At 40.2% G+C, this 20,246-nt stretch overlaps 1 protein-coding gene across 1 annotated transcript; it reads right to left on the bottom strand.

The window, feature by feature from the left end:
- Positions 1-770: 770 nt before the first annotated feature.
- Positions 771-20,220, bottom strand: LOC110976045 (src kinase-associated phosphoprotein 2-like). The gene is made up of 7 exons (XM_022228991.2): positions 20,031-20,220; positions 15,232-15,372; positions 8,655-8,855; positions 7,586-7,666; positions 5,896-6,107; positions 5,405-5,486; positions 771-4,561 (listed from the first exon to the last, which is right to left on the bottom strand). Exons 1-7 carry the CDS (start codon positions 20,077-20,079, stop codon positions 3,765-3,767), a joined length of 1,563 nt encoding a protein of 520 aa, XP_022084683.2. The 5' UTR covers positions 20,080-20,220; the 3' UTR covers positions 771-3,764.
- Positions 20,221-20,246: the final 26 nt, after the last annotated feature.

The raw sequence follows: 20,246 nt of genomic DNA, 5'->3' as shown, positions 1-20,246 counted from the left end.
AACTAGTTGCTTGCACACGCCAAAAAACAACATGCCCACCCCTTACATTACATATCTAAAAGTGGCATATCCAGCTTTTGGCTTGGGGGGAGATTAAAAAGCGAATGTGGCTTTGGGCTCATGAAACAAAATGTTGGGGCAGTGGTGTATCCATGGGGGATGCCTGGGACATGTGGCCCCTCCCCCACTGGAAAAATAAAATGGATAAATGGATATTGAATAAGGCTAACAAAAAGTTGCTTCAAAAAACCACACCACTGAAAGCTGATGCCCCCCCCGTTAAATCCTAGCTACGCCACTGTTGGGGGAGAAAAAAATATCAAAAGCCATATTTGCGGTTCCAACTCCCAACATCCTTGCTTTTATTTCATGGTGTTGTTTTCTCAGGATGTTGGTAGTAATATACCAATTACCTTCTTACCTATGGATTATTCTTTGTAAAAAAAAAAACTCTCAGGGGGAGAAAACCACCCCACCCCTCGCTGGACACACCACTGATATACCTTGTGGGGACAAATTACTAAAATGAAAGATGATTTTTTTGCTCTTTCATTTTTCTTTCTTCCCAAAGTGCATAAAAAGTCCCCAAAATGTAGCCTCACCTCCAAAAAGGCTGTGAGAAGTTACATAAAAATTTTAAATCTTAGGCCCCCCCCAAAAAAATACAAGTCTGGCCTCCACAAGAAAAACTTGGTTCTGGATCTGCCTTTGCACACACAGCTGAGCAATCACAGTCACTCAAACAAAACATTGCAACATTACAAATATAGCTGCATCCAACAATTTGAAATTTATTACTTATTATCACAGAATGTTTTATCAAGTTTCATATGATTTTAGAAATGCCTGTGTAGCACAGTATCAAATCAACAAAGTTATATTCATGGATGTCTAGTAAAGTCATTCAAATTCTCAGTCAAAATTTGGATAGTTTCATAAACTGGCACTCTTCGTTTTAAGCCTTGAGGAACTTTTACAAAGTTCTGTTTTAGATTTCCTTACATTGTCCATGTATACATGCGAGTCAATTCAATATGATCATATTATCCTCTTTAGGGGGAATCACAAAATGGGACTTTTTTCTATGTATATACCTGCTAAGAAAATAACTTCTTTTTATCTGATCAGAGAGACGCATGCTTCTAGAACAAGAAGATGTGGTGTCAGCAGTAAAAAAATATTATATTCATGTACATTTGAGTACTTTGTGTTTCACCTAAAATCACAAAGGCCGGGAAGGGACGAGAACACAAAACTGTCAGACTTGTGCCAGTTGATAAATAAGTTTGAAATAAAATTCTGCCTGAATTGTCTCCCCTTCTTGGCACTTACATATGGCGGTGAGTGACTTCAAAGATGCAGTGATCACAAAGAGAATTTACAGAATGGGGACAGTAGGTTTTACACATGTACATGTATGAGCTTTTGCATTCAGATAACAATTGAGTTCAATTTTACCAGTACATGTACTTCCTCAACTACATACTTTTCAGATTTAAGACATGTGCATGTACAATAGACGAAATCAAATTTACAGAACCAATTTTGAATTTTTACAGGTTAAAGCCAGTCGTTTGGAATTTTAATTGCAGATTTCATTGGTACAGACTATATGTACATGTACATGTACGCACGTAACATCAGAGTGTACTTTGTACATGTATAACTAACAAATAGTAAGATGTGCACACAAGCATGTCCATGTACATCTTAGTCCATATGCTGGTATTATGCCAGATTCATTACAGTCTTATGAGTACATGTACATGTACATGTAATGTCAAACACAGATAAGAAGAGCACAGTCAAAACAAGGTCACACAAGGTCAATTTTAGACCTGTCCCAAGTCTTTCTTTTCCTTCGTCTTCCATTTCTGATAATATAAGATAACTAACTATAACTAACTATAACTAACAAGGTGATTCATGAAGTCCCAAGGACTTTGGTATTACATTGCTTCAATGTACATGTATGTACTATAAAGAGTACCCAAGTGTGATGTCATTTCGAACCAGAAAGTGTAGTGCAAACCAATGGAATACTTGTGCTTGTTGGTCCACATGCTGGCTGTCGCACTAATGCCTTTTACACACATAATTGTGCTCACTATGACGTATTCACTTAGGTACTCTATAAATGTTACTGTACCACAAAGGCTACAGCACTAAAAAACATCAGGGTCATATTCAGGACACGAAAGGAACAAAAAAGAATACAAACCAAGGAAACACATGCATCGTCAATCTCCACTGTACACGTACATGATGTAGCATGCCTGCAGGGTACGTACATGTACACACAATCCCGCACCACACACTCACATTTCACCTATTTCGCGGCGACCAAAAATGTGAGGACCCAGAGATGTCCCCACAACTCGGTTCAAATTTCCCTAACAAAAGAACTTGTCCCCTGAATGGGGTGAATGCCTACCCACAGTAGCAGATGTTGTCTTTTTGTGTTTCACAGTGTCATTTTTGTTTTTCATTTTTATATACGACAATATCCAAATATTTCCCAAACAATGTGCAAATCAAGTACATGCAAATGTAGACCTCTTTTATTAACGGAAGGCACAAGTACGCGTAGTTCTTTATGAGGAGAAAAGTTTTAAATATTGAGAGACATAAAGTACTCACCAATTAAGACAAACATGTACATGTGTGCATGTATGTATGGCAATATTACTAATCTACAGATAAAATAAAATGTGTACAGAAATGATCTTTACAACCTTGGGTAAAGTACATGTAAAAAAAATATATTAAATTTAATACGCAATACACATGAATAGTACATGTACATTGTACCTGCAGATGTTGACAGACACTCATACAAATTATGTTTTTTCCTCAATCACTCCCGTTTCCCTGACTTGCCTGAATTGATGATCCCGTTGCTTACAAATTTACTCCAACTTTCACATTTTTGTTAAGAAATAATCTTTTTCAATTTGTCATGATGCCTGAAAAGCCTTAGCCTTTAGATAGAAAACTAGAATTTCTTTAGAATTTCATAAAAGCATTATCTTGTGCAGTAATTAAGAAGTTAAACAGATTGAAACTACACATGGCTGGAAAAGCCAGCAGCCTTGGTTTCATAAGGACGCCCTTTAATACGGTATATACATTTTAAATACATATTTAAGAAAAAATAAATGTATGACAGTTTTTAATTAAGCAGAACACCAGAGACAGAACGATGGAAGATCTTCTAAGACAATGACAAATTCAGGATTTGAGGTGTACAATTTACTCCTGGCATTTTGGCCACATGGAAGCACTGTGTACATCTTCTGCCTCTTGCTCCATCCAACACTGTACGTAACGCAAACCCAACATCTGTACCAGTACTCCGAGTTAACTGGGGCATCAAGCCCGCCATCTGAAGTAATAAACTTTTGTGTTTCAGGGCTGCATGCAGTCCTGCATCTACCAATACAGGGCAGCTCAGGTAATGCACTGAAATTGGGCAGTAGGCCACTTGTACATACCGGTACGTCTGTCAATAATTTCATGAAGAAAAGCACAGTTTATAGATGCTTTTTCTAAGAACCATGTTGTTAACGGATTTTAGACCAAAAAAAGGACCTTAGTCATGTTAGTACAGTGAACTGTTTGTTGGTAGTTACTTTCATTTATTTCTACAATATTTTCTGCCATACTTGACAAATTAGCAGAAAATGTACCTCAGTTGATTCCGCAATGACAGTCTTGGTTTCAGAGTGTAAACTAGCCATATTAATGTTAACATGGTTTACGGACTAAATCATATAAGCTTTCATTAGGTAGTCCTTGGGAACCAGACCAACCTTGTTGTTCCTTTCACCAATCCACCAACTGAAGGTGTCGTACTCCTTGCTGATGATGTGTACCATCTCGCCTCGTCGGAACTCCAGCTCATCCTGGTCATCTGCCATGCAATCCCACAATCCAATGTAAATGTTGGCGTAGTCTTCCTCCCACGGTTCCTTCCTGATGGGCAGGTCTGCAATCTCATTGGCAGCTCGGGAGGGCACAGGTGGGGCTGGGGTGGAGGCAATGGCTGGCTTGGACATGCCCAGTGCCGGTTTGGCCACGTTCTTGATGTTCTTGCCTGGGTAGGTCTTAATATGCATGTGCGGTGAGTAGGGCCTGGCTGGCTGTGTGTCAATGGGAACTGATGGTGGGGGAACTGGTCTGTGGGATGTGGGAATGGGGGGTGGGGATTCAGACTGGGGGGGTTCTGGTGGGAGGGGCTTATTAGCGGCTGAGGGCTTGGGAATGCGTTCAGGCATTGGTGCCGGTGGGGGAAGCTCAGCTTGCGGCACGTCTTCATAAATCTCTTCGTCGATGGGTTCCACATCTTCCTCATTCTCCCCTGCACCAGCAGGTGGCTCAGCCACAGGTGCCACTGGGCCACCCATCTTGGTTGCTTGGTAAGCATCCAAGTCTTCGTAGGTGTCTCCGTAATCATCATCGTTGACTTCACAGGATGGGCCTGGGGCTGAGGTGTCATCGTATTCTTCAGACAGATCCTCACTGCCTCCAGAATTGTTAGGGGTTGATTTGGCAAGAGGATCTGTGAGAAACAGATAACGTTGGTGATATCACAATGATCGGCTGTCTATAAGTACATCGCCTTTTGCTGTCATTTTGCATTGGAACCAAGCATATATTATCAGGGCCGAGATGGCCGGACTTGGGTTTGAGTTCCACCCATAGAAAGCCCATGAATTGTTTTTTTTTTTTTGAGAAAAAAGGTCTCATAGAAAACTAAGTATATTTTGCTGACTGAAGCAATTATCTTGATTAAAGTGGCACACTTAATGTAATATATTCAACATTACGTGTGCCACTTTAATCAAGATAATTGCTTCAGTCAGCAAAATATACTTAGTTTTCTATGAGACCTTTTTTATCTAAGAAAAACAATTCATGGGCTTGCTGTGAGTGGAACTCAAACCCAAGTCCGGCCATCTATGACCTCTGGCCATCAAACCTATTAGGGCAGGTCAGTAAGCCTAAGTTCAGCAACACAGGAAGCACTGGAATCACCGTCCGAATCTCTAATTTAGGGAAATGTCTTTATTTACACTGAGAAAAGTTGGCAGGAACTAGGTCATAAAATCTGAAAGGTTTATAAAACAGGTTAGTTAGTTAAAAATTAGACTCATTCATCTTTCTCGTGACCTTTGAGAGTTTGTTAGTATTAAAGTATTGATGTTAACACCTGTAGTCGATTTGTAATTGATGAGTCAAAGCTAATAATTCTCCATCATCGAATATAGGACTGTTTGCAGCTGCTTTCCTAATACCTGGCGGCACTGGGAAACAAGAACTGAGCAGGTGTCACGAGCCATGATGTATACCACTGTTTATTTTTGGCAATGGGCATTCTTGCCACTTAGCCTTTAATACCCACCTACAGAGCTTGGTCCAAGCTTGCTAGCGACACTGATGGCCTTGATCCATTCCTGTAAGTCTTTCTTGTTCTGTGCAATGAACTGCAAACCAAGCATAGAAAAAAATTATAAAAAGAGGTGATCAAAACACACCTTCTGGCAATGTATAGACCACTTGACGGCAGGATTATTGTACAACAAACTGATCCCAGGTGCAGGGTTACTTTCGGCCAAAAATACAGACTTCTGAAACTAAGAAGGTGCCACATTAAGAGTCCTTTATTAAATTGGACTTAAATGCTGACAACATTGTGAGTAATCTACACGATTTGTATGACACTCCTACCTGTAACTGTAACCCTCCTGTGCAACGTTCGGAGGCCCTGCCATGGAGCAATATTGGCTACAATGAAGGTCATGTAGATAGAGCAGGCAAGTTGAAGCTCAACACAAAAGAAACGGGCAATTTGACAGTCCAACCTACACGTCTCACCTTACTCTGTAATCATACCTGGTACGAGCGTTTGGCTGGGCACACCACCTCAAACAGCAAGTCCTTCCTCTTATTCTTCCTCTCAAACTCGGGGGCCTCTCGTCCCTGGTACCCCGTCAGCACAATCTGGTTGCACTGCTCCTTGTCCGTCTTCTTCTTGTAGTAGTACAGGATGTTGCCCTTGATAATGCAGTAGCGTTTCTGCCAGCTCTGTAAACCGAATTGTCCTTCTGGTAAAGGCAAGTGGAGGTGAGAATCATGATTTCTGGAAGTGGTTGCTCCTTGAGTTAGTTTAAAAGGCCTATCTGTTATAAACTTTTGCATGTAACTGTTAAAGTCAAGTCCACTGCAAGTCCAGTCATGTATCCCATCACAACACCACTTATAGGTAAAAGGGGGTCAAATTTGACTAAGGAATACCTTTGTCGTAGTGCAGTTCAACACCTTATGAGTTGACTTGCATAGTACATGTACATGTACAAGGTCTGAATGACTTGTAATGGACTTGTGGGGATGTGTCATGGACCCAGCTACAACACAAATGGCAAATGCATAAAGAAAGTAAAGCGCTGTAATAAAACTTTGTAGCTGATTCTGCCAATGGCGGCAGAACGATTTTCAAAGTGAGGGCGCCAGTTGTGAGACCATCAGGCACCAGCTTTTCAACAGACTGATCCATTTTGCCCCATTATAAGACCCCGCCAAAGTGTGATGGGCGATGTCCCAAATTGAGAACGCAAAACAAACAGGTCCAATGTATGTACTACAAATGTACTATTGCTTGTTTAAGCCACAAGCCAAAACGCAAAAACCGGCAGCTGAAGGAAAAGGGTCCAAGAATTGATATCCTGAAGGAACAAAGTGGTGACGGAGAGTGACAGGATAGAAAGGATTGACAATAAATGTATCTGATTTGAGGATCCATACAACACTGTGGAAATGGCGCCCCTTCAAATTAACAAATACCTTACGCTCAACAGCACCTGACGGTCAAATTTATCAGGAACTGAAAGGGCTCCTGGACCATCAAGTTTACCGTAATAAAGTCCAAATTACTGTAGTTAGCATAAAGTCATAAATATTGTTTTTAACCACTGACGGTCAATATTGGATTGAAATAATTTCAATCAATCCCTGATGACTAAAATGACCTTAAAGGATATCTAGTCTCATCATTCACAGCAGATATGCATGTACAGACCATCACAAAACTACAAGTAAACCAGCTGTTGGCCAGATAATTAATGCTGGCCACATTCCTTGCATACAAATCATGAAGGAGCTGCTCTGTTTGTGTAGTCAACAGAAACTTTTGGCCTATTACAGAATCCAGGGCCAGTGAAATTCAGAAAAACTGAAGAAAGAAGTCGGTGACTCATGCTCGTTGTTGACGTCAGATTTCAGGAAAAAGTGCTTAGAGGTTTGGCCCTAGTGTTTGCAGGAGTTAGGGGCTGACAGGGATATCATGGAAATGGAAATTTTCATACACTAATCTCATATTAGTTTTTTAAACTGGAAGTCTGAAGGTTTTTGAGGTTTAATGGTCTATAAAGGATTTGAGATATTCTGCAGTGATTTTCATGAATGCAAATATTTGAGAGGGCTCACTTCCATATCAATTCGATTCCCAGCTCCTTACAACTACCAGTACCTGCTTGCTATGGCAAAGACCTTCTTGTCCAAGCAAGATAAAAAAAGGACTATTTACCCTTCCGTTTCTTATCCAGGTAGCCTTCCTTGCTTGGTGAGGTTAAGTCAGATGCTGCAATTGGGTCTACTTTGACATCGCCTAAAATTAAAAAAAAACACTCAGCCAATCATTAACTTTATTATTAACTTAACTTCATCCTGACTGTTTTCCTTTGCATTGAAAAAGACTCCAGGATAAATGGAAATATTTATTAATACACATTGACGGATGGAAGTGGAGGAAGGAAATTTCAATTTCACGGGGATTTTTTTCCTGGGGAGTTGATGATTTAAGGACAGCTGATATCATCAGTTATATACTAAAAGCCTAATTAACATTGGCTGTGCATTTGTACTTGTATCTGGATATTGGAACCAAGGACATTACTGCAGCGTACACTGGCAGATTGCAATGCCTGGCGAAGGGATTCGAACCCAGAACACCACACTGAGGGGTGCAACGTCTGGGCCAGTAGTCTACTTAGTATTTTTATGAGTAAGATTCAAACCATGAGCACTTAATAAAAAGAAAGCAGGAAATCTGTTACATCTAAGCACTGAAAAAAGTGTATAAATTCTCTGCAACAAACAAAACCCACTGTGAATGCAATTCTGAAATAAGGTAAATTTCTAATTGTTGGAGGACATCAATTTGGCATGGATGCCTCCGAGTTCCTTATTTCTTCTTCAATGAAACAATTTTCAACTTCACTGTCTGAAAAATATACACTGTAGTATGGTGCAGTACTGGTATGTGTGAAGATCTCTATAGATGCACACATGTACAGTACGAGATGTTGGAAATCAGACTCCAGAGTCCAGACACACTGACATATATTTCTTTTCTTCTAAGAACATTGGATTGACAGGCTTTCGGGTCACAGTGTTTAAGTATACTTATGTCAATCAATTGGAGTGGGTTGTTCTTGTTATTTGTAATGTCCCTTTGTTTAGTCCATTGGTTTTTTGAATATTGTCCTACCAGTATCTGTTCTGAATGGCCGAATAAATAATAATAATAAAAATAATAATATCCACTTTGAATTTTAATAACAAAACTCCTAGGGATTAACCAGTTACTGTCTTACCATAGGGATCACCATCCAGGTCAAACATCCCACTCCTTTCTTCTGGCTCCTCCCCCTCATCCTCCGAGATCTGGGAGGAGTCATTGCTGTGGGTGGATTCCGGCACGGTGTCCTCGTAGATGTCATCGCACTCGTCTTCGTCTTCTTCCTGGGTCTTGTCGGCTGAGGCGCTCGTCGGCAGGTCAACATCGGCATATTCCTCTGCAAATTACAATTCAATGTGATACATCATTAGTACATAGGGCTATATTAACCCTAACCCTCCTCAATCCTTCACCTGTTGGAGGACTGAGGAGTGTTAGGGTTAACATGGTTAATTAATACATGTAGAGCTGGAAACCTATGGTGCATGTACTGTACGTGTACCGAACATTTCAACTTGAACTGATTTCATGTACGTTTGGGGCATGATGGGCAAGACATTGTATCAAGACAAGAAAATGGCACTAAGCCCTGCATAATTGGCCCAGCAGAGGCCTTGTACTGCACAACATGTGGCCATGTGATGGTTTGTGATAATTAAGTACATGTACTGTACATGCAGAATTGACTTTTGAACACACTGGGTAACCCTTTTAGAGGTACATTATGTACATGTACATAACATAATCTTGAAACAGTTTCCGTACCAATTACTATCACGATCAAAATAACTGGATGCCTCACCATGATGTACATGTACACGTACGTATTAAGTTTAAGATTTCTAAACTTGTACCGATTTGGAGAATGCATACATGCATGTAGTGTATGCATGTACATGTATAAAGTATGTAAATGGTTCAAGGTCAACGTAGCATAGTAATTTGTGACTTCCAATGAGCATGAGCTGCGGAAGTCCGAATGGCACACACATTAAGTGCAATGCTCTATTTACTGTCAATCACGTACTACACGTACCATTTTAATCCTTTTTGAATTTAAAATCATATAAATTTAAAAAGGGGAAAATGATAGTGATGACTGATGTACATATGTACGTGTAAATACGTAAAAGTACCAAACGAATCCACTTTCTCCACCAAATTTTGATATTTATAACAAAAGTGCACTGTGCATATCCCATGTACTGTAAATGGTGCAAATGGAACTGATCGTGATATGTACATGTACAGTGTACATTTACGGCAATTACCAGCATGTACATGTAACTGTGTATTCCAAAATAATGAAACCTACTGCATGTCCAAACGTTAACACTCTTTTCACCATTCAATCACAATTCAACTTTTTAAATTTGATACTCGTCCGACATGTTAACATTACTCTTTATAACAAATAAAGAAAAGTGTTGAATTTGGAAGTAATGTCATGTGTCATTACTTTGAGTCATTTGTGCTGTCTGGAAAAAAAATAACATTTGCATGAACTCTAAAACAAAAACTGTTACAGTTTCTTTTATCAAATTCCGTCCGACATGATTTGGGGACTTTTGAAACATGTCCACGATTGACTGTAATTATTGCTTTGAAACATGTCCGAGAAATTCTCAACATAGTATACAATTTTGCTATTAAAGAACAGTGAATTAAAACAACTGACATACAGTGATATGATATGAAACTGGCATTCCTACACATACATGTATATTACCGGTAGTGCATGTCCATGGATAAAAATACAGTATAACAGGCTTCAACCTAGTTTCAGAGGATCAAGGTCACTTGGTCTTGAAGGCTCCCCAAAACTACAGGGCACCAAGGCCATTTTGGAACTGATATTTTACTTATTGGTGACTTTAACAGACTTTCTTTCAATTTCAACATTGATCTTTCAACCTGCAATTTTCCCTGTTTCCGTTCACACGCTGAGCAGTAGCACTGCTTGAAATGTAAAAAGTAAAAATAAACAATACTGTACATTTCATTTAACATTTAAATTACCATTTGGTGTTGAGTCTTATTACTTGTCATGATGCCATAAAGCCAACACTGTCTATACTTTGAAAAACACTGTAATTACTCACACACATTGCAATTCAAGCAAGCCGGTCACTGGGTCACAAACATAGAAGTCTGCTGTCATGCTGATGTGAATACACCAGTAGAATAGCGGGGAAAAAAATATAGACTGGGTTGTATTCCCATCAGCAATACCAAAATATTGGTGACTCGGTCTCAATACATGTACAGAATCCAATCGGTGTAGAATGTATAACTCTGTGCTGCGACCCGCAACCAATTAATTAATCTACATGTATGTACATGTATGGTGCCGCGTTTTTAGAATCACACAACTCAACTATATTGATATGGTTACTACATGTATACCACATTGTCTACAGCTACAGGGCAACTTGAATGTAAAACATCTGTGAAGAAAATATTGCTCGGTGCGGCCGGCCGTTGACAGAAACACTATCCATGTAGCGCTAAACGTTAACTTGTAACTTGAAAGTTGAACACATCTTTAAAATAGGCTTAGTGATCATTGAAGAGGGGCACGTTGGCCAAGTGGCCGAAAGGTGTGTGCTATTTTTAAAGGGCATCACAGCAATTCACTGGGGCATCACAGTATTGGCCGCTGTAAAGATCAAAGCCTGACGTTACTCTGGATGAACTTTCAAGCAAAGGTTAAAATGTTTGCTCTTCCTGTACATGTATGCTTTGTGGAAAACAGGCACAAGGATGTACATGTACACAGCTACAATGTACATGTACACTGACAAAAGTCCAACTGAATGCCGAGTTAGGGACTTCCCCTAAACTTTCTGCAATGGAAGGATATCGGTACTGTACATTATGTGGTTCACTACTACTTCCGTCCAGAGAAGAATTGTGCTGCATACAGCCATAAGCACACACTGTCAACCTTTGAAGTCTTTTTTCAAAGGCCAATTTTCTGTGAACAATGGTACATCAGTTTTGCTTTTATGGAACAGTTTTGCTTTTATGAATTCCAACAGATTACATACATGTACAAGTACATTTTAAGTCTATTCATTCAGTGTGCATCACACAAATCATTATTCATGTTATTGTGCATTGAATATTTAAAAAAAATGAATTTTGACAGCTTCCAGTGGTGTCACAATAGCCTCCTCAGCGACTGATGAAGCATTCTCTTTTTCCAAAGGTGAAGCCTTGAAGCATCGCTAAGAGAGGCTCATTTTTCAAGAAAGCAGTCAATGTTTGCATTATGATGCCTCTCCCACAGACTGCTTGATTTATGTTGTAACTAATTAATTTGGTCTACATGCATACAAAAGTAATGTTAAACAAGAAATTTGTTCCAAAATACCTGCACTTTTCCAAACTACCGGTACCTGCAGTTTCCATGTGTATATTCACAAAATGTTTGAACCCAGCTTTATGCACACACATGTAGCACTGCATAATTTGCACAACAATGCTTCTTGTTGTCATTACTTTCTTTGGTTGCTACAGGTATGGTACATACACTGTAGTTCTTTAGGCCCTGAAAAGCAAGATAGTAAAAAATAGCAAATTTGTCATGTGACTAGCTCTCAACCAATCAAGACACAGAATCTGCAGGCGATCATGAACATTCCATCTGATGTACCGGCACCTGTTTCAACAGGTTGCAGCAATGGGAATGGGTACCTTTTAAAAAGAAAGAAAAGAGAAAGCAAATAACAGAACCTCCCCTCCTTAAAAAATCCGGATTTCTTGGTACTGAATCACTAGAAGCATTCCCCTTAATCTCTTCAAAAAGAAAAAGAATTCCTCACATTTCCCTCATTACTGCAGATCCTGCTAAAAATCCATTAAACATGGTCTTAAAGCCACAAACTGATTCACTTCCTCATTGCAAGTCAGACCCACATTGTGTGACAAAAGGAGATCAGAAGGAGCAATTCCAGGCGGTAAAATTCCCAATGTCTGTTAAGCAATACAATCCTTCAAAATCCACCACAAGATTTGGAGGATTTTTCCTTAGAATTCAGAGCTTGAATAAGTACGTGTACGTACATGTAATATGATGTAAACTCCTGTACAAAAAATACAGTAGGCCTATTTATTCAGCAACAAGCCAGGCAAGAATACTCTCATCATGCCCATGTACTGGCAGCTATACAGAGTTCAGACATGCAGGTTCAAACTTCAGATGAAAGTGAAACCGATTTGGCCTTGCCAAGCTTTTTCTGCACCAAAATCACTTGACTTGAAATGTGTTCAACGTTTGCAAAATCACAGCACAAAGTTTTGATCTAATGTCACAATCATACATGCAAATGTACATGTAGTTCATGTTCAGTCTTCCTCGATCACCAAGTACCGGTATGGTACTTGTGTGAAAAGCCTTTAAGTACATGTACAGTACATGAACATTATGTACATGTACATGTATACACCTGTGTACTGTACAAAATTATGAGGCACTTGTAGCTCATTGATTGGGTACACATGGCATCTTCGTGAAGATGTCACGTTTACTCAATCAATAAACTGTGGAAGAATTCAAGCCAAATATTATAGTCATTAAACCTACAGTACAAGTAATATTGCCTAATCCAAAAAGGCCCATTCCATGATTTCAAACATGCTACCCACGTACATGTGCGTCCCGCATACATGTATAACAGGCGTTTTACTCTCAAAGATGTTGACTTTTTGTTTTCATTCTACTGTTGGGCATCTTGATGGAAACATGGAAAATACCCATAAGAATTTGGGCATGGCCATGCAGTCTTTGTGATAATCATGTCATTGACAAAAACCTGGCATTCTGTACAGTGTGGGACAAAAGGGGGAGCTTTTTAGAGACTCGCCCAACCTAGACGACAAAAAAAAAATTGGACTAGAAGGGGCACTTTCAAAGTAGAACCCCACATCAGCACCCCCCTCCCATATTCCAACCATGCCACTACATAAACAGGCTGAGGTATGGTAAAGGGGGCAAGGGAGGGGCTGAATAAATGGCAAGACTATACGGTTTACAACATGCCTAGGGCAGGCTAGAAACTTGAAACCGCACATAGAGTATATCAATTTGAATAGCTTGATCCATAAATCCCACCCCCCCCCTTCGAGTAAAGTTATAATGTATACGGCCATACAGCAGCTGGCTGTATGGAGGAAGCTTGGCTGGGGGTAGGGGAAATGACGCTTCCAACGGTGGGTCCTGTGGGAGCATTTATCAGGGACCTGACTGGTGCAGCTCTCTCTCTACCCCCTTCTACCCTCGGCATCCAGCTGAGGAAATGCTGAATTTTCGATGCAGAGGGGGATCGACTGATCGGCGGGTGATTATTACGCAGGTGACTACACACGACATGGAGTGGAGGTCCCCGGAGAAGGATGTAAGAGAATGGCCCAGTAAATGGAATCAAATTACAGGAACCGAGGTCAGCCCCTATCTTGGGCAAGGAGCTTAAAGACGTGTTATATTTAGCCAGCTTGAGACCGATAAGCTCGCCATTTTTTTTTACTTTCATGATTACTAACTTGTTTCAAACAGGCTCGCAACTTTTCTGTGGGACAGTCAAGGCCATGAAATTTGTCAGTGATGACAGAGCGAATGAAACTCATTTACAGCATATAGCGGTGACAAATCCGTAACACAGAAAGCATACTCAGAACAACTTTTCACTACATTCCCCCCCCATTTTTTTCTTTTTCCTCTTTCATTCCCTTTCAAACTACAAAATATTAAGTAGTCTATGGCATGTACACGTACACGGGGCACAAAATCTCTTTCTATGTAAACAAAATTATTTTAATGAGCCTGTTATGAACATCAGCACATACCCATCGTGAAGTGTGTCAAAAATCATGTGGGGACAAGATTGGGGGTTCAACTCCTACTAAGCACGTTTTTTTTACCAACAGGATAAATTGAAATACATCAATCGGTGAAGAGTAACACTAAAAATTATTCAAATTCACATTTCCGCCAAGTACAAAAGGGAAAAAATCATAAATATTACCTTACTGAATTTTTGGTGAGACTGTCAGTCAACCTTAGGGAAACCTCAAGCAGAAAAAAACAAACAGAAGCCACCTGCTACTGCTTTGAGTTTCTCAGTATAGATGGGTTACTGGTACGTATGTGTACGTGGACCTCCGTAGGGAAATTTCTAGGATGGAGTTAGTATGAACTGGTACATGAAAAAGTCTACAGAGAACCTGAGCTTTGCAAAGACCCAAGTGTACTGCAGGGTCTGACTGCATCATAGCCTACGTGTACGTCTTGGAGAACCAGTGCAAGTGTTTACAGTAGTTTGGAAGGAATCCAACTGGTCCATTGGGGGTCACATACGTGTAAGAATCCTTGTCCGCAACAGGGCATTTCCATTGCTTTTTCTTTTGAACACCATGCATACATGTACTGGTATACCGGTACATGTGTACAAATCGGACCACACTAGTTTGCCTTTTGCTCAGTGTTTGATTCAAGTAAACAATTTGCTACTTAAATTTCATACCATTCTTACAACTAACCTAATGAAAGTTTAGCTCTGCATACATGCATGAATGGTTCTTAAAAGTACATGTATACTAGTACAGTACATGTACTCTGAAAAAATGCTCCGTTGACCATTTACGCTCCAGGCTTATGCAGGAGGCTTAAAATCAAGAACGCTGTTCCTGCAACTTATCCCAATCAACTGTACCTTGCTCTTCTTCCTCTATCTCATGAGGTGAAAGTTTGCCAATGATGCTGGCCACATCCTTAAGAAGCTCCTCTCTCTTTGCGTTTGTCTCTCTCTTCAGTTTCTCCTTCTTGAGGGTGACGGATAGATATGTCTCCACATCTGTCAAAACAAAGAAGGAAACAGAGGAAAACTTTCTGACAGAGAACGGAACTGTACAGGTCTATGGCACTGACGGTGGAAGTGGGGGGAGGCGGGCCTGGTGGCCCCCCCTTTTGCAGGTCCTATAATGGAGTAGGGTTTGTGGATCGGCTTATAAATGGCTGATGTCTGACGGTCTCACAATTACCCATTTCGAAAATCGTTCCACCACCAGCAACCTATGGCAAGTGTTACAGAACAGATATCGGCTCTAAATAAACACATTTACCCCAAGAACAATCAGTTACAAAATACGGGTTCAACTGCATGTACCGTAGTCTTAAAGAAGCCCAATGGCTGCATACCATATCTCAACTCCTTGCAGGCTGATGCTTGCTTTTCACCATGAAACAATCACACTGGGAAGACACATTTCGCTGTGTACCGGTACACGTTTACATGTACTTCTGCAATGTGTCCTTGTCAACTACTGTAAGCACATACTGGTGCCATGCATGTGTTATGCGTACCCGCTTCTCTATTTGTTGCTGCTGTGGCGGCATCATACGCACTACATACATGTACATGTACCTGTACAGGTGGGAGTTTTTTCAGGACCCCAAATCAGAGATGTCAAAGCAATGACCAGGAAAGAGTTTGAGGAAAGATGCAGAACCAGAAACAGTAACGTCTTCCGCTGGAGAGACAACAAGGCAGTGGACGAAATGGTTGACAAAATGTCATTTTCCCTCAAATCCCACACACTCTGGACATGAGGCACTTGTGCTTCAAACTTAACATGCTTAAGGGGAACATGTTTTTGTACATAACATGCATACAAACAACCAAAACAAAAATGACGACCTTTTGCTTGTAAAAATGGCAACAGTATACTTGGCTTCCCCAAACACAAACTATCCGGCCATGTACAGCATTCACGTAGATGGTCAAGATAAGTGCAAGCTTACTAATTTATGTACATTGTACATGTACATGTACCACACATACATGTATATGATAAACTATTCTAAGAAAAGCTAGATAGTCACCGGTAACAAGTGCAAAAATTTGAAATTCAATTAGGATATGCACCAAAGCTCAAATCCAGCTCACAGGATTAATATGCGTGCACAAAGAAAAGATCAGTCATGTGATTCTACATACATGTGCACATAGCATACACGTACTATATTATGTACACGTGCATGTCCTAACAACTTAAAGTACATTTGTACATTAATGTCCTGTACTGACCAATTTGCTGACACCATTACTGCAGAGTCCCCACCACTCAGGCGCGCATTCCTAAGCTTGACAAGCGCATATCTTTGGTTAGCAATGAGCCGCTATTGGCTGATGAGGAAGCATTCAATGTGCATCTCTTTTGTTCACGCGCGTGGGGAAACTGCAGTAAATGGCTCCTGATTTTTGTCACCAGATCAGTCAAATGTATGCAACTTAATGCACACATCCTGAAAAAAAGATTTTGCCACCTCAGGCAGCTCATAATCACAGTTTGGGTGATGGCAGTGAAACTTTGTTTATCCGCCCACAGATCAAGAGTGCCAGCTCTGATTCTGCAAAAACTTCCCCTCATCAGTTTATTGCCTGGGGGGAGCCTGGGCCAGTTGAGCCAGGGAAAAGGAAATAAGCTGCTATTTATAGGAAGATAAAATTTTGCACAGAAAAAGTCCAAGTGGCCAGCCATTTCCTGCTACAGCCATTGGATATAAGACAAGAAAATTGGTCACTTTTGGAAAATTATTATAAAAACTTTTGCATCCATTTTTATAGTCATGGCATATGAGGAAACCAAACAAATCAAATTGAATCTGCTAAAAGCTTTCCAAACAAAATTTGCATTTTTAAGCACTTTTTTGGTTCAAAAAATATATGTGCATGTAAACTGTACTTCTAAATGTATTTACCCTACAAAAGGGACTTTTAAAGCAAAACTGAGCACTTTTGTTTCAGCCTTTTTCAGCTTTTTTTGGTCAATGACTCATCATCTATAGACATGACCGATGATACAAAAAGCACCATTTTTTGTTTTGGTTCTAACTTAAAGATTTTGTACATGAAGATGCACAGTGCTGGTGAAGTAAGGAACTTCTATTGGTTTACATATATTTACAACATGAGAACAATTAATGATTAAGTTGTTGGTCATACTTGAATGCGGCCAGACAAGGTTTATTACTCAGATCTGTTAGTATTGGAATTTACCATTTAAAAGACTATTTTAAGCTCCAAACAAGGCTACTGCCGGACTTAACAGGATACTGAGTAAGGGTATATATGTATAAGGAACCTCATGAGTATCACATGGCAGTGACTAATATGGCCAAGCCTCAACCGGCCTTGCTTCTTAAATCCACTGACTGGATATGAAATTCAATGTACTAGTAGTTTTGTCATTTGTGAGTAAACTGGTTAACATGATAATCAACAGTACTTAATAGCTTACAATACTGAAACTTGACTAGTACTATCCACCATGACAAAATTACATGTATGTTCTTGTATGGTTGGTCTTCTATGTACAGTCATGGAATGCAGAGCTACATGTACAGATTTTACGCAGTGTACCGTACCGGTATTTTTGATTGTGTATCATACGACAGGCCTGCAGCACTACGGTATTTACCTGTTTCCGTAAAGGTCAGGTCCCAGAGATTAATGTACCCTTTAAACAACCACACCTTTGTCGGTAACATCGTCGTGTCATGGTATTTTTCCCAAACCCAACAGCAACAATAGAAACTGATAAAATCTTACAACAGTTGCATGCCACCACTTACAGTGGAATTCAATTTTAAGTGAGTACATGTACATGTATGTAGGCGTCTTTCGGGTAATTCGTAAACAGTGCCATGTGCTACGTTTTTAGGGTAGCAGCTCCAAATGATACAGTATACTATATACTGACAGTTTGTTAAAGAATGGAATTTTTCACCCAACTGTTGAGATGATCGTTAAGGAAAAGAACTGTTTACACCTGACACTACAAGGATATAAAATGTACATTTTTCTGGAATAGAAACACAAAAGTAATGTTTTTCTTTTCCATTTTGCACTGTCACCAAAAGAAAACGCTGTTTAAATACAGTAGCTTGTGCAACTATCACAGTACACCGCACAGTGCTGAGCAAAGCGCCTTCTGGCTGCAATGAAAATTGGGGGGACGGGGTGGAGGACTCAGCTGTGCCTTGCTCGATTTTTTTTTAAAACTTGGCATGCATATAAGGACACTTGACACGGTGAACTTTGAGCTCAGTGTATGATTTTGTTGTTGCGGTCGTTCGAAATTCAAGGCTACATGCATGCCAGTATGTGTATACTGAGCACTGCAGTGGAAAAAGAATACAGTTTGGGCTAACTCATCTTGGAAAAAAATGTACAAGATCGGCAAAACTGGTGTCAAAATGACTGCAGTTACTCTAAAAACTCCTAAAGGCTCAACTCTTAAAAAGTGCATTGTGGCGATCTCAAGGGGAAAAAAGATTAAGGGGCTGCAGATTCTGCCCCCCAGCTCTTTTAGGGTCAATGAGCTTAAACGTATAAAACAAAACAAACAGTCTTTTTCAGGTAATGAAATACATGTAGGCGGATGGGTACCTGACACATCACAAACAACATGTAAGCAAATCTTATTCTTAGACTTAATAATGAATACATACACAAACTTGCATGATGACGTTACGTCCCAACTATAGCATAAGCCCCAACTATAGTTGGGACAGTCCTAACTGTAGTCCTACAGTTGGGCTGGCCCAACTATTGTAGACCAATGTGTGTGGCAAATGACTCAACATTATCCAAGTCAATGTGTCTCACACTTGACACAATTCATCTAAAATGTGGCACTTCATCCGTTCCTCTAGCCCTATGACCGATGACATGACATTTGTAAACAATATATATGACTTTGGCACATGCTGGGCACATCATGCACACAGGACCTCTCTGCTGTAGTTGGGCCAGCCCAACTGTCATGACTGTAGCACTCTAGTTGGGACTTACATGTATGCTATAGTTGGGGCGTAACAACGACAACAGAACACATGTATGCACACTGTTTACATGCATGTGTATGCCTACTGGTACGGTAGGATCGTTCCATTTGTGTGCTCCCTTGATCCTGATGTACAGTACAACCTGTCAATAAATTTTACCGGTACTTCTAGGAAGATTGCATTTCTTTCTATTTCACGGTTTCAGAAAATTGACTCAAAAAGGGAAGTGAAGTCCAGGAGATTTCATACAGGATTCGCCGACAGCAGAATGTGATTGTGTGATTGCATGATCACTGATCAACCAATCGTGCCTCCGCATACACTATTGCTTTCCCCACCGGTGCCTGTATCACAAAAGTGTATGCCAAAATGTGAAACTTTGAAAATGTTACAACTGATCAGAATCATTCAAAGTTGGTCAGATACATACCGGTACAGGCCCAAATTATGAATCAACCACGGCTGAAAAATTCTCAACCTCAGTCTATCATCCAGTAAAGTAAAGACAGAAAGTTAAACAGCATACATGTACATTGTACATATGCATATGTACATACCCAGAGACTTGTTCGGCGACCATACGCGTGATCATTGACAGCTCCATGGCCTGATCATGAGCTGGCTGTGACCATCAAAACGGAACATTTTTCACTTAAAACCTACCTTTGAGGAATCGTTTCACCTCCTCGATGACGTGTTCCAGTTCTGGCATGTTGACACACCGGCAATCATCTGATTATTCAACAATAAAATCGATGTTTTCGGAGTTTCATTGCAGCTCGCCAACCTTCGATCAACTTTTTCTGCAGGTTACTTCCTCATTGAGCTTTTGTTCACGACGTCGTCTGCCGAATTAGTGGAAATGACGCGCACGGTTTC

Source organism: Acanthaster planci, linkage group LG08 (genome assembly GCF_054643075.1).
Source record: "Acanthaster planci isolate LZ-2023a linkage group LG08, COTS_SCS, whole genome shotgun sequence".
In the NCBI taxonomy this organism is placed as follows: Eukaryota; Metazoa; Echinodermata; class Asteroidea; order Valvatida; family Acanthasteridae; genus Acanthaster; species Acanthaster planci.
Note: the sequence above shows the minus strand (reverse complement) of the source record. Positions and strands in the feature narration are given on the sequence as shown.

Coding starts and splice junctions, on each gene's coding strand:
- LOC110976045 (XM_022228991.2), bottom strand. CDS start 20,079: ATGCCAGAACTGGAACACGTCATCGAGGAGGTGAAACGATTCCTCAAA. Junction 8,856..15,231: donor GATAGAGGAAGAAGAGCAAG/GTACAGTTGATT, acceptor TGTAATTTGCAG/AGGAATATGCCGATGTTGAC. Junction 5,487..5,895: donor CAGCCAAACGCTCGTACCAG/GTATGATTACAG, acceptor CTTGGTTTGCAG/TTCATTGCACAGAACAAGAA.